General features: G+C 32.6%; 2 protein-coding genes across 2 annotated transcripts; both read left to right on the top strand.

Moving 5' to 3' along the window:
* Positions 1–5,562: 5,562 nt before the first annotated feature.
* Positions 5,563–7,245, top strand: LOC113850692. The gene has a single exon (XM_027481254.1). The coding sequence runs from the start codon at positions 5,563–5,565 to the stop codon at positions 7,243–7,245; it is 1,683 nt and encodes a 560-aa protein (XP_027337055.1).
* Positions 7,246–7,269: 24 nt separating this feature from the next.
* On the top strand, positions 7,270–11,027 carry LOC113850691. The gene is made up of 4 exons (XM_027481253.1): positions 7,270–9,308; positions 9,561–10,077; positions 10,199–10,300; positions 10,548–11,027. The coding sequence occupies exons 1-4, from the start codon at positions 7,270–7,272 to the stop codon at positions 11,025–11,027; spliced, it is 3,138 nt and encodes a 1,045-aa protein (XP_027337054.1).
* Positions 11,028–14,342: the final 3,315 nt, after the last annotated feature.

The raw sequence follows: 14,342 nt of genomic DNA, 5'->3' as shown, positions 1-14,342 counted from the left end.
AGGAATATGGGAGAAAGAGAGGAAGCAGGTAAAAAAAAGGGAGCATTTTATAGAGGAAGGAGAACAGCACAACAAAGAAGAGAATAAATAAAATAGTAGAAAAAATCAAAAATCAAGAGAAGAAAGGAATCATAGTCACCGTCTTTCATCCTCCGTTGCTGCTCAAATCTGAACGTTCTTCAACTTTGAATACTGCCAAGGTATTGTCTTTACTGCTAAACTCATATTCACAGAACCATGTCGTGGGATGAAAGACGCAAGATAAAAAAGAATACAAGTTATGGGTCATTTGATAGGATTTAGTTGTTTTGTTAATATGTTCTTATTATTTTATTATAAAAATGAAAAGAGAGTTTGATGAAAACGTGACTTATGCACGTCGAGGAGAGATATGGTCAAATCCATTCAAAAAGCTGCATTATATATTATTTTATTTGCTTATTAATGCATTGGAAATGAAATAGATATAAAGATGGAAATCGAGAAGTGCAGAGTATAGTCTTTTCAATTCTTTGTTAGTTCATTGATTTTATGCATATGAGATATAGAAGAATATAGGCGGTGAAAGGAGCAACAGTCTAACTTACAGCATGGTGCAGTCATTTCGTTTTTTTTTTTTTTTCTTTTCTTTCTTTTTTCTTTATATCTTTTATATTTATTTATTTATTTTATGTCATAAAAATATAGTTCACTTCCAAAAAGTTTAGACCGAGATTAATGTTAGATTACGCTTGAATTTTTTATTATTTATTATTCACTTTTTTTCATTTTTTCTGTTATTATTTTTATTATTATTATTTTAAGGATATCATATTCAGCCAACTAAATTTAAAAATACATAAATAATTCATGTAAATATATGTGTGTATGTATATATAGTTTATATTTATTTATGTGTTTATAATTTATTTATTTACAGTGTTATCATTCTTTACTTTATTGTATTAATTTTAGGATGATTGATATAATTAGATTTTATATTCATATTTTAGCTTTTTTTATAACTCACAAATTATTTTGTAAACAAATAAATAGTGTAATATTCTCATCAATTTATAAAATTAATGTATAGTTTTCTATCGTTATGTAATATAAATTGATAAAATCTATGTGTACCAACGTTACCTTAGGTCTTATGCAATATAAATTTATCAAATAAAATTTAAATTTTTATTAAATAGTTATTTTCTTTAATCAATTTAGATATATTTATTCTTTTCATCAAATGGATTTAATTTCGTATTGTAATTTTTCTTCTTAATATTTCAAAATTTGATGAATTAAATAACTAAACATTTCTTTGCTTATTTATACAAATATCGATGTGTGATTTACATTGCCTTCGATTGTCCAACAAATTATAGGAAGATTTATGTATAGCTTACGTTATCTTAAATTTTCTTTCACATCAAAAGTAAAATTTAAATACTTTGTAATAATAAGATATTTTAACGATTTACAATATAGTTGTGTGATCTTTCTTCACTTTCTATATTGTTTATCGTAGAGTATATGTATAACCGCGTTATCTTGTATCCTAAATTTTATAACTTTACAAAAATAATTTTAATCTCAAAATAAATCTCTTTTACTGAACTTATTTTAATTAACCGACTTCGTAATTTTTTAGATAAGAACTACGTGGCTTTGAGTTCTCCATTGCACCTGGAGATATGTAGGAGCGGGAACCGAACCCGTCAAGTCAAAATAATTTTCAAAATAAATTTTCTCTTTGTCAAAATAATCCAAATAATATCTCAATAAATAATTTTTCTTATTTTAAAATAAAAATAATTAATGTTTAGGGATTAAATAAATATTTTTCAAAATTAGAATGAATTTGCACAATTAATTTTAGGTAACCGTTTTTTAAACGGACGTTGTAGGGTGCTAATACCTTCCCTACATGTAAATGACTCCCGAACTCATTTTTGGTTTCAAAGATCGTATTATATTTAAGTTTTTTCAAGGTTTTTCTTAAAATAAACTTTGGTGGCGACTCCTCTGATACTTTTTAAAAAAACGTTTTTCGCCGTACTGTTGCGACCGCCCGGTTGCGACAGATGGCGACTCCACTGGGGAAATCTTTTAGAGAGTCAAGCCTTTGATAATTGATTGTGCGAATTTGTTTTATTTTGTTTCTATTTGTTTAATCCCTTTTTTTTATTTATTTGAGTTAATTGTAGTGTTTCTTTTATTCGTGCAAATATTTTGTGTATGAATTGCGTAATCTCATTGTATGCCCATATTGATATTGTTATTAATCCTAGGGTAGATGACTATTGATAATTTGTATATTCTCGTGTTGTTTAATTTTTGCAGCTTTTTATTTTTGTTGAGTTGATAAGGTTTGTATGCTCCCTTACACACTACCACTTACACATTTATCACACACTTTGAGTGGAGCCTTATACCCAGGTCTGAGTATACCTAGGATTAGAGGGGTTATGTAGCGGTGTCATTTTGGATGCACGTCCTATTTGGCTATCGTGAAAACCCTAGCTAGAGTTTGACCTTTTCTTGATGTCCCGCATCTAGTAGACTCCCTACTGTTGTGGTCAACATCAAGGATTGGATCTTAGCTCTAGTGACCTTTTAGGATTACAAGCCACCTTTTGTGAGTTTTTACACGTAAAAGAAAGTTGTAGATCTTTAAGTTAGACCCTTTAGGCGACCTGAAATAGGACACAAAAGGGGGTATTCTTTCCTTATTTACTCTTTTAGAAATCATGTGAATTATTAGTGTCTTAAAGTTTTAAATAAAAAGAAGAGAAGAATTTTTTTATTTTTTTTTCTTTCTTTTTTACTATATTTTGGAATGATATAAGGACTAGTGATTCACATGATTCTTTCAATTAATTTTTCTTACATCATCATCATTTCATATATCATTGCATATCATTTATTTGAATATCATGCTTATTGCCATCCTTCTGACACTTGTAATAAATTTAAAATTAGTTTCGAAATAAGGTTAAGGATGACAATTTGCATAATTTCTTACACCATTGCATTGTCAGATGAAGCATTACCCTTTTAAGTATCAATTTAGATTTATCAAAAATAAAATTCAAAAGATCTTAAAAAGGGTGATGATTCATATTGTCCTCGCATTATCATGGTCATCACATATTTGTCTCATTAATGTAAAAGCCGAGTGGATTATCGATTCCTTTAGAATTAATGTTGATTCTTATATGGATGTTTATCTGTTTAGAATCAATATTAATCCTTATGGCTACTAGGATTCTATGTTAATGAAACAAATACAAGATTTGAAATAATTTCTCATCATTTTCTTTTTATTTATAGGTTGAGAATCACAAAGTTATTTGAGTATTTGAGGAAATGGAAATTAATGTGGGATCAAGTAGCAGTGAGATGAGATCAGTAGAGTTGAGAAGAAAATTGCATCTAAAAGTTAAAAAGGTTGACACTACTAGTTTGAGAGAATTAGGAAAGAAGCTGAAGACGGTCCAACAACTCACTTTAGTGAGGAGGTATGGAAATATTTTGAGATTGATGGAAGTGAATGTGCAAGAAGATGCCATAACAGCTCTAGCCCAGTATTATGATTCCCCGTTGAGGTGCTTCACTTTTCAAGATTTTCAGTTGGCTCCGACCTTAGAGGAATTTGAGCAAATTCTAGACTTGCCTTTGGAGGGTCAACAGCCATATCGCCCTATGAAACATCATGCATCTCTGCCGACTATCGCCAATGTCTTAAGGATTCATCCAGCCGAGTTACAGCAAGCTTACCAAGAAAAACATCAGAATAGAGGATTCACAAGAGAATTTCTTGAGTGACAAATGCATAATTTGGCAGAAAAAGAAGATTGGGAGACTTTCATAGATGTCCTAGCACTCACCATTTATGGCATTGTCCTCTTCCCTAAGCATGACAGCTTTGTGGATTTAGCAGCAATAGATGTGTTTCTTGCATGCAAAAATCTATCTGAAAATCCTGTCCCTGTACTACTAGCTGATGTTTATTGTATATTGAGTTTCTGCCATGAAAGGAAAGGAAAGAGGATTATATGTTGTCTACCTATGCTTTATATATGGCTCACAGCTCATGCCTTTAAAAGGCCAAGTGAGATCAAGTGTCCGATCACTGATTTGCTGAGGTTTCAGATTGGGCAGAAAAATGGTCAAGAGTGGGCTAATCACTTAGCCAGTTTGAATGAAGGACACGTCAGGTGGCACACTCCATGGCAACAATCAATGACTATTGTTTATCATTGTGGCAATTACCCAAATGTTCCTCTTATGGGTACTCGGGGTTGTATTAATTACAATCCAATTATGGGACAACGTCAGCTCGCTTATCCCATGATGGGACCACCTGCTGAGGAATTGTTGATTCCTTTTGTTGTCTATTATGAAGATGGAAATTTCACTGAGCTTATCCAAAAGGCAAGGAATGCTTGGGCAAGGGTTGTTCGAAAAGGAAAAGAGTTAGGCGTGAGAAGTTGTGCAGCGAAAGCAAGTTACCGTCAATGGGTTAAAGAAAGAGTCCAAGAGATTAAGTTACCATTCAAAGATCCAGGTACCTCCCAAGAAAGTGAGCCATCTAATCCAGAACCCTTTGAGAATGAAGAAGTAAAAGAATTAAAGGTAAGACTGGCTAAGATGATTGAAAAGAATGTGAGGGTAGAAAGGGAGCTTCGAGAGAGCCGTCAAACTTGCGCCATTTTGAAGAGAGAAAACAGTGAAAAACAACAAGCCTATGAAGAGGTTTGTAAGAAGCAGAAGTCTGTGCAAAGCCATACAACTAAAGTTCAACGTTGCCTTGAAGCTGCAAACAAGGAATTAGGATTGAGGGTGAAGGAGCGAAATGCAGCTTTATATGAGAAACGACAATTGAAAGGTGCATTGTACAAGGCAAAAAGAGATCGAGAAGAAGCTTTGACTCAAGCCAGTGAACTCCAAACACGAGTGAAAAATATGGAAGAGCAGATAAAGGAAATTGTCATGGCATGCGAGGCTGAAATTAATGCTGAAAAGTGGGAAGTGATCAGAATCATGAAAGAGTACGAAGCTATTGTGAAAGTGAAAAATGGTCAGATAGAAGAAGGAGATAAGCTTATTGAGTATTGGATCAAGCGCTTCATACAACTTGCATCATTAGCTAATGCCGCGATTGATGACGTCCCGTATATGTTGTCAAAGGCTGAGACAACTACTTTTTTCTACATGATACCTCAAGAAATTAAAGATTTCCTTAGCCATTGCAACTGGTTGGTCTCAGAGATGAAAGGAATGATAGCTAGGGCTAGGAAGGGGTGATGTAATGATTTAGGGTATGGGTAAAAAAAAAAGAAAGAAAGATGTATTTTGAATCAAGTTCTGATGTACTTTGATGTTTTAATTTGATTATGGATTATATTTTGGTGTGTTTCATTTAACGAGGATCCTACATTAATTTCCATTAAAGACTTGAAGACGCTCAACAACTGTGATGATTCTTTAGTCTTTGGTTGTTATTTTTTTTAAGTGCATTTTTCATTTTGATTAATTCTTTTTTTACTACAAACTATTTCAGAAAATTAAACAAATATAATGGGGAAACGTTTTCTAAAGCATCCTTATAGAACTCACGCTCAAGCAAGGATCATGGATGAGTTAGAGGAGCACAATGAAGAGCTAAGAAATGATGTTAATCAGTTGAAAGAACAAATGGTACAAATCCTAGAGGCACTGAAGTCTTTAGAGCGAAGAACCACAGAGGGGACCCCTATTCAAGCACCTCCAGCACAACCCACTCCTACCTATCCACCAGGTTTTACCCCTACACAAGGACCGTCCCAAAATTTTCCTCCTCATGAAACAATGGTGCCTTTAACCTTGCATGTAGAAAGGCCTCCACAACAAGCTTTCAATCAACAAGATGTCCAATTTCCCCCATATGGCCTTCCTCAAGGTTATACACCACCGATAGCTGAGAACCCACCAAACACTGGCCAACCATCAAATCAACCCAATCCTGCACAACCTTCAGGTCCACAAATCCAACCAACCCAAACATCCATCCCATCATATGCTTACCCTCAAAATACTCATCCTCAAGAAACTCATATACCCCACACTATACCTACCCCAAATCAACCGATCCATCACCAACCACAAATCACTAATCCTAGCCTTGATGGAAACCCAGCCATATCACCATTCCATTCCCATAAGACCTTAGAAGAACCCCAACCCAATTACTCAGAGGAGCACTTCCAATCTAGAGAAAAATTGCAAATATTGGAAGAAAGATTGAGAGCTATTGAGGGGAGTAGCTATGGCATTGGAGAAGCCGCGGATCTTTGCTTGGTCCCAGATGTGATAGTTCCTCCAAAATTCAAAGTGCCTGATTTTGATAAGTACAAAGGAACGACATGCCCAAAGAGTCATCTGATCATGTACTGTAGGAAGATGGCATCACATACCCATGATGATAAGCTACTAATTCACTTTTTTCAAGACAGTTTGATTGGAGGAGCTTTGAGTTGGTATATGCATCTTGAGCGTACTTGTATTCGTGGTTGGAAAGACTTGGCTGATGCTTTCCTAAAGCAATATAAGTACAACATTGATATGGCTCCTGATAGATTACAACTGCAGAATATGTTAAAGAAGGAGGATGAGACTTTTAAAGAATACGCCCAGAGATGGAGAGAAGTTGCAGCTCAAGTGGAGCCCCCTTTGTCTGAAAAAGAAATGGTAGCTATGTTTATTGATACTCTCCAATCACCTTTCTATGATAGGATGATTGGAAGTATTTCGTCAAACTTCTCTGATATTGTGATTATTGGAGAAAGAGTGGAAAGAGGAATGAGGAATGGTAAGATATTTCACAATTCGGGTAGACCCTCCAATTTGAAGAAATTTACAAATGGTCCAGGAAGAAAGAAGGAGGGAGAGACTAATGCTATAGCTTTTCACCCAAGAGAAGTTCCTTTCATCAGACCTAACCCTGCACCTTTTCAATTTCAACCCACATTTCTTGCCCCTCAAATGTCTTACCCATATGTCAATGTTGTTTCACAGAATCCAAGTCCCCAATCTTATCAGTCGCGACCCTACCAACCCGCTCCGCCTACTTTTCCTATAGCACCACCCATGAGACCACCCCAACATTGGAACCAAAACCCAAATCCCAACCAAATAAGACCCCAAAACAGTCAAGAAAGGAAGCAAGTTCAATTCGACCCAATCCCTATGTCCTACACTGAGTTACTACCTCGTCTATTCTAAAGTTCATTAGTTGTACCTTGTCCAATGAAACCTGTAGAACCGTCCTATCCAAGAGGGTATGACCCGAATGCTAAGTGCGAGTATCATGCTGGTGGTATTGGTCATTCGACAGAGAATTGTAGGGCATTAAAGTTCAAAGTGCAAGACTTAATTAATGCCAAATGGCTGAATTTCAAGGAGGATAATCCTAACATTAGGAGTAATCCCCTACCTGGGCATGGAGGATCATCGGTAAATGTCGTCGAGGAAGAGTCTGCACATGTTTTAAAAAGGAAAGTTGAAGAGGTTACCACTCCTCTTAAGGTTATTTTTTATGAGTTGTGCAAGGCTGACTTGATCAAGGGTTTTGTACATGAAGAAAATATGTGTGATTTGCACCCTAATGCATACCATTCCATTGAAGATTGTGAAGAATTCAAGCATGTTCTGCAAACCCTGATGGACAAGCATTTGGTCCAAATCGGGCACTTTAAAAGGAAAAATGAAGTTTTGACTGTTGATGAACAATCACTAACTTTTCTGAAACCTTTGGTCATTCATTACACCAAGTGTGTGGATACCCCAACTACCAATGGACCTAGACCTATCACTATACAAGTACCGGCTCCATTCCCTTATAAGGACAACAAAGCAGTACCATGGAAGTATGATGCAAGGGTTTATTCTGATACTCTCGTCGTCTCAAACGTTGCTGGTGTTGGTGGGATGACCCGTAGCGGTCGCATTTACACACCTGAGGAGCTGAGAAAGGAGCGAACAAAAGAGATAGAGAGATCCTCAAAGGGGAAAGCCAAAGTGGGCGAGTTTGAAGACGCTGACGAAGAGAAAATGCCTGAAATAAAGAAAGTAGTGTCAGATGAAGAAGCTTGTGAGTTTTTGAAATTTATTCGACAAAGCGAATATCAAGTTGTGGAACAATTAAACAGAACTCCAACACGGATATTTCTTTTATCGCTGTTGTTAAACTCTGAGCCACATAGGAGGACTCTTTTGAAAGTGTTGAATGAGGCTCATGTCAGTCATGATATCACTACCGACAAGTTTGGAGGCATTGTTGGTAATATTGTCTCAAACAATTATCTCACCTTCTCTGATGATGAAGTACCTGTCGAAGGAATGGGGCACAATAAAGCACTGCATATATCTGTGAAATGTCGAGATCACATTATTGCTAGAGTGCTTATTGACAATGGGTCTTCTCTGAATGTGATGCCAAAAGTAACATTGTCAAAATTACCTTGTGATGAGTCGCATATGAAACCCAGTGCCATGATAGTAAGAGCTTTTGATGGAACAAGGAGAGAGGTCATTGGAGAAATTGAAATCCCAATCCAAATCGGTCCTTGCACTTTTCAGATTTTGTTTCAAGTAATGGACATCGCGCCAGCTTACAGCTGTCTTTTAGGGAGGCCTTGGATTCATTCTGCTGGAGTTGTACCATCCACATTGCATCAGAAACTAAAGTTTATCATTGATAATAAGTTAGTGATTGTCTCTGGTGAAGAAGATGTGTTGGTGAGTAAGCCTTCGTCCACTCCTTATATTGAAGCTGCTGAAGAAGCTCTAGAGACCTCTTTTCAAGCTTTAGAGATTGCGAATGCTACTTATGTAGGAGAGGGAGCTCCAATTTTAAAGCCTCGATTGTCTAATACATCCATAATGACTGCTAAAGTCATGCTCAATGGAGGTTGTCAGTACAGATACATGTTGGGGCAAGTCATGTCGAAAGCAACAAACTGGTTACAACTCCATGAGAATAAGGACAGATTTGGGTTGGGATACACGCCCACTAAAGCTGATAAGAGAAGAGTCATGGAGGAAAAGAAAGAAAGAAGATTAGCCAGGTTGGAAGGTAGGGAGCCTAAGACTGAAGGGGTCCCCATTTGTGATCTCCTGAAAAGTTTCTATAGTGTTGGATTTGAGTTTCAAGACACAGTGGCTGCTGCTGATGTGGATACACCTGAAGAAGAGGTTGTGGACCTAGTCCGTACTTGTCCGCCAAACACAGAAGTTGGCAATTGGGAGATCATCGAGTTACCTGTGATTTTTAATAGCTATTCAAAGTAATCCTTGAAGTTAATCCTATTGTTCTGTTCCAAAGCTTTAGGATATCATTACTTTTTGAAAACACTGATATATGATTTCTTTTTGTAATTTAAAATATCAGTTTGTTTTGTAAATTGGGACACATGTTTCCTTTTAAGTATATTTAAATGAAATGTAATTTGAATTCTCAGTAATCTTTCGTGTCTTTTTCTTTATCAGTTGAATCTTGTCGTTTATTTTCTTTTTGTCTCAACTCTTGCACAATGCAGATTCAAAAGTGACATGTCTGAAAGTAACAGTGCTAATATCTCATCCACTAATTTTGATTGTCCCATTAATCAAGCTGTCGAAGATGATAGTGATGTTGATTTACCCTCAGAATTTCTAAGATTGGTCGATCAAGAAGTGAAAGAGATCCAACCTCATGATGAACCCACTGAGACAATTAATTTAGGGACTGAAGATGATAAGAAAGAAATCAAAATAGGCACCCTTATGAAAAAACAAGAGCGCGACAAGTTGATTAAACTCTTGCATGATTATAATGACGTCTTTGCATGGTCTTATCAAGATATGCCAGGTCTAGATGTTGATATAGTCGAGCATAAATTGCCACTAAAACCAGAGTGTTTCCCGGTTAAGCAGAAATTAAGGAGAATGAAGCCTGAGATGTCATTGAAGATTATGGAGGAGGTCAAGAAGCAATTTGATGCAGGTTTTCTTGCTGTTGCCAAATACCCTCAATGGGTTGCTAACATTGTGCCAGTTCCCAAGAAAGATGGAAAGGTTCGGATGTGTGTTGACTATCGGGATCTAAATAGAGCCAGCCCTAAAGATGATTTTCCATTGCCTCATATTGATATGCTAGTAGATAATACAGCTTAACATTCATTTTTCTCTTTTATAGATGGTTACTCAGGTTATAATCAGATCAAAATGGCTGAAGAGGACACATCCGAACCTTTCCATCTTTCTTGGGAACTGGCACAATGTTAGCAACCCATTGAGGGTATTTGGCAACAGCAAGAAAACCTGCATCAAATTGCTTCTTGACCTCCTCCCTAATCTTCAATGACATCTCAAGCTTCATTCTCCTTAATTTCTGCTTAACCGGGAAACACTCTGGTTTTAGTGGCAATTTATGCTCGACTATGTCAACATCTAGACCTGGCATATCTTGATAAGACCATGCAAAGACGTCATTATAATCATGCAAGAGTTTAATCAACTTGTCGCGCTCTTGTTTTTTCATAAAGGTGCCTATTTTGATTTCTTTCTTATCATCTGATGACCGTAAGTCTACTTCAGGCTTTATTTTTATGATGGCAGGAGGAGCTGTATCTTGGAAGAGTGTCAAACAGACAGTTACAGCTACTTCTACTATGGAAGCAGAGTATGTCGCTTGTTATGAGGCTACCCGTCAGGCTATGTGGCTAAAGAATTTGATTTCTAGCTTCCGCATTGTTGAGAGTATATCTAGGCCACTTGTGATTTATTGCGACAATACTGCTGCTGTACTTCTATCTCAGAATAATAAGAGTTCTACTCGTTCAAAACACTTTGATATAAAGTACTTGTTTGTTAGAAAGAAAGTACTTGAGTTTCAGACTCGAATTAAGTACATTTCCACAGAGAGCATGTTGGCAGATCCACTAACCAAAGGCTTGACCGTTGGAGCTTTTCAAAATCATGTAGCTCATATGGGTTTAGTCAAGTCTTTTGATGTTTTGGATTAGTGGGAGCTTAATTTTGTATTTGCTCATTGACATGATTGTGACACTTTTGTTGGCATATCTTTTATGTTTTTTTATGCTTGGACCTTTGAGGAATTGATATTTATGTTTCCTTTATCTATATTGTGATTGAAATATAAGTTGTTTGTAGTGTGTGGTCTATATCCCTATCGGATATGATTGTATATTATTAAGAGCTTATTATTTCTTTTGTGATAATTAATAACTTGTTATGATAACATAGTTTGTGAACTTAGTAATTTAACGATGCTATCCAAGTGTGAGAATGTTAGATTTTTTAACATTAATATTAATATTTATATTAATTTGTGGATTAGTATTATTAAATTATTATAGATATATTTGTTATTAATTATGAAATAATTAATAAATATGCAAAATTATTATTAATCGTATAGATTTATGTTTGGGCTTTTAGTGAGAATGATCCGTGATGGGTTGGGCCATTCTATGTGCCTAGTGAGAGGTTCCTGCTCTCATCTGATTAGGTCATAACTGTTGCCCCATTAGACAGTTACTTGTGTGCGATAAGAACAATCAGAGAAGAGAGTAGTACACGCTCACTTGTGAAGAAGAACTGCTTATGGATCGTGCATTCTCATCAGGTACGCGTTTAACGCGCTTATGTAATTATATATATATTGTTGGAAATATATTTTGATGTTATGATGTGTGTTATGTATGATCAACAATACCTTTATAATTATATAAATTCTGCAGTGTTAACATGTACAACACTATATAACTTTCTTCACGAATAATGTCATTCTGATGAATTTTCTAATTGAACCAATAGATTAACCTTCATCTTCAATATTACCAATTAATGAATATCATAATTTTGAGCCTCTTATTCAAACTCAAGAATAAGAGCGAAAAGAAGTTAATGTTTAGAGGACTAGTATAGCTATGGATACGTGGGTGGATGCTATTTAGAGGACATGATATTGTAAAAAATTATTATTATTATTTATTTAGATATTAATATTTTTTATTATTTTTGTCTTTGACTCTTTTTAAATTTGAATATATAAGAAAAATCTTGAACTCTTTGTGACAAATCTACAAAATTCTGCAAAGTTCACAGAGTCCTGTAGAATCAATTAAAATTCTGACTTATAAGTTTTGCAAGAATCTATTAAAATCTTGATTTTAAAATCTTACAGATAACTAATCTTATATTTACTTATAAATATCAATTAAAGATTTGAAGTTAAACAACGAAAAAATGGATAACTTATTATCACAAAGAAAAAGAAAAAAATCGATGGATAATAAAACAAGCAAGCTGATAATGGATAACTAATTTATATGTCCTCATTCTAACTTTTGTACTTAATTTTGTTCAGCGGAGAAATATGCAAGCTGATAATAAAACAAGACAATATATTTTTTTAATGTACAAGACCCGACTTGTCCCACTGAAAACGTGTTCTAATACGATGTTAATTCTGACAGGTTCAAGTTTTCAAAATCGGTGTATTTAGAGAACAGATTCGCGTTCTAATTAATTCGAGTTGTCTTATTAAAATTTATAGTTTTTAAGCAATTATGTATTATTATTAACACTTTAAGACTTAATATATAATATTTTTCATATTAAAATATCATATTCTATTTATACTATTTGTTTTAAAATCATGCTATGAAATATAATTTAATTTTAATTTATACTTCATTAATTCTATGATTTAGCTATATATAATATTAAAATTAATATATTTTAATAAGGTATGTGCTATAATTTTCTAATTTTTTTTTATGATTTTGTATTCAAAAAATTTATATAAACAAAAACAGAAACACGTGACAAGTTAAAAAAAATATTATTATATGTAATTTATTTAAAATTATATTATTACTATACAGTCCTATTACATATATATATATATATATATATATATATATATATTTATTGTATATTAAACTTTTAATTTTATATTTTTATTATTTTTTATAAATTTTTATTTTAAATAAAATATAATTTATATTTAAGTAATTTTTATTTATCATAAACAAAAAATTATAAATAATATATTAATTTAATAATTAAATATTAATAATAATAAAATTAAAAATATAATATTAATATAATATTATTATTTTATTTTTAAAATTTAATTTATTTAATTTTAACTTAAATATTTTTTAATTTATTTAAATATAAAAAATATAATAATTTATTATTAAATAAATTTATTATTTAAATACATCTCTAAATATTATTGGTAAAAAATTTTATGTACGATAATCTATAAATTTTTTATACATATCATAGAATTTTTTTTATTTTTTTTTATAATTATAAGTTTGGTGGATCCGGTCTGGTCCCACTTTATTTGAGTACAAAAATTGATTTGAGTCAAACAGGACAAAAATAAACTTGTTCGTTATATATATATATATATATATATATATATATATATATATATATGTATATAAAGAAAGATCCGGCTACACAGTATGTTAAATTTTAACATTTATATTATTTAATAATTTTTATAAAATATAAGATTAAATAATTTGATTATTAATTTAATTAAAAGTTCTTATTAAGTATATTAATTTCATAAAAAAATAAAATTATTAAAAACTTTATTACATTATATTATTTTAATGGGTGATATATTTTAAAATAGAAATAAATGTTAAATTTTGGACAATATATCTACAAATGTTAAAATTACAAATATACATGTTTACGAAAAAAATATGAGATTATTCACTAATTGAATTGGTTAATCTTACATTTTATGAGATTATGTTGACTGATCCAATCAGTTACTTAAATTCATGAAAGTACAGATAAGATAATAAAATACAAATTTATTATGATAATAAAATGCACGGATTATATTTTATTTATAATTAACTTTGTATTTTAGTCATAATATAGTTTGAATAAATATCAAAGTTTTATGATGTATTTTTATTATATTTACTCATTAGATTCTTCTTACTCAAGATTTTAAGATAAATTAATTGATTGATAATTTCTTACCTAAACAACAAATAATCCAGTATTAACAACAAGAATTAAAATGAAACATCATATATTTTCATTCCTAATATATGCAATCTTTTGTATTTTATTGAAAATAATTAAATAAATTTCGTTCCAAACAAATCTTGAAATGAGAGAAAATTCAAACTTTTTTTTGTGTATAAATCCTTTTCCTAAAACTTTGTCTCATGCGACGAACGAATGAAATAGAATATAACATAATAAGTATATTTCATTAAAGATGGAGAACAATTATAAGTGTCACATACATATGCATACAATATTAATTTACA

Source organism: Abrus precatorius, unplaced genomic scaffold (assembly GCF_003935025.1).
Source record: "Abrus precatorius isolate BTA unplaced genomic scaffold, Abrus_2018 Scaffold9, whole genome shotgun sequence".
Taxonomy (NCBI): domain Eukaryota; kingdom Viridiplantae; phylum Streptophyta; class Magnoliopsida; order Fabales; family Fabaceae; genus Abrus; species Abrus precatorius.
This window is presented reverse-complemented; position numbering and strand designations above follow the sequence as displayed.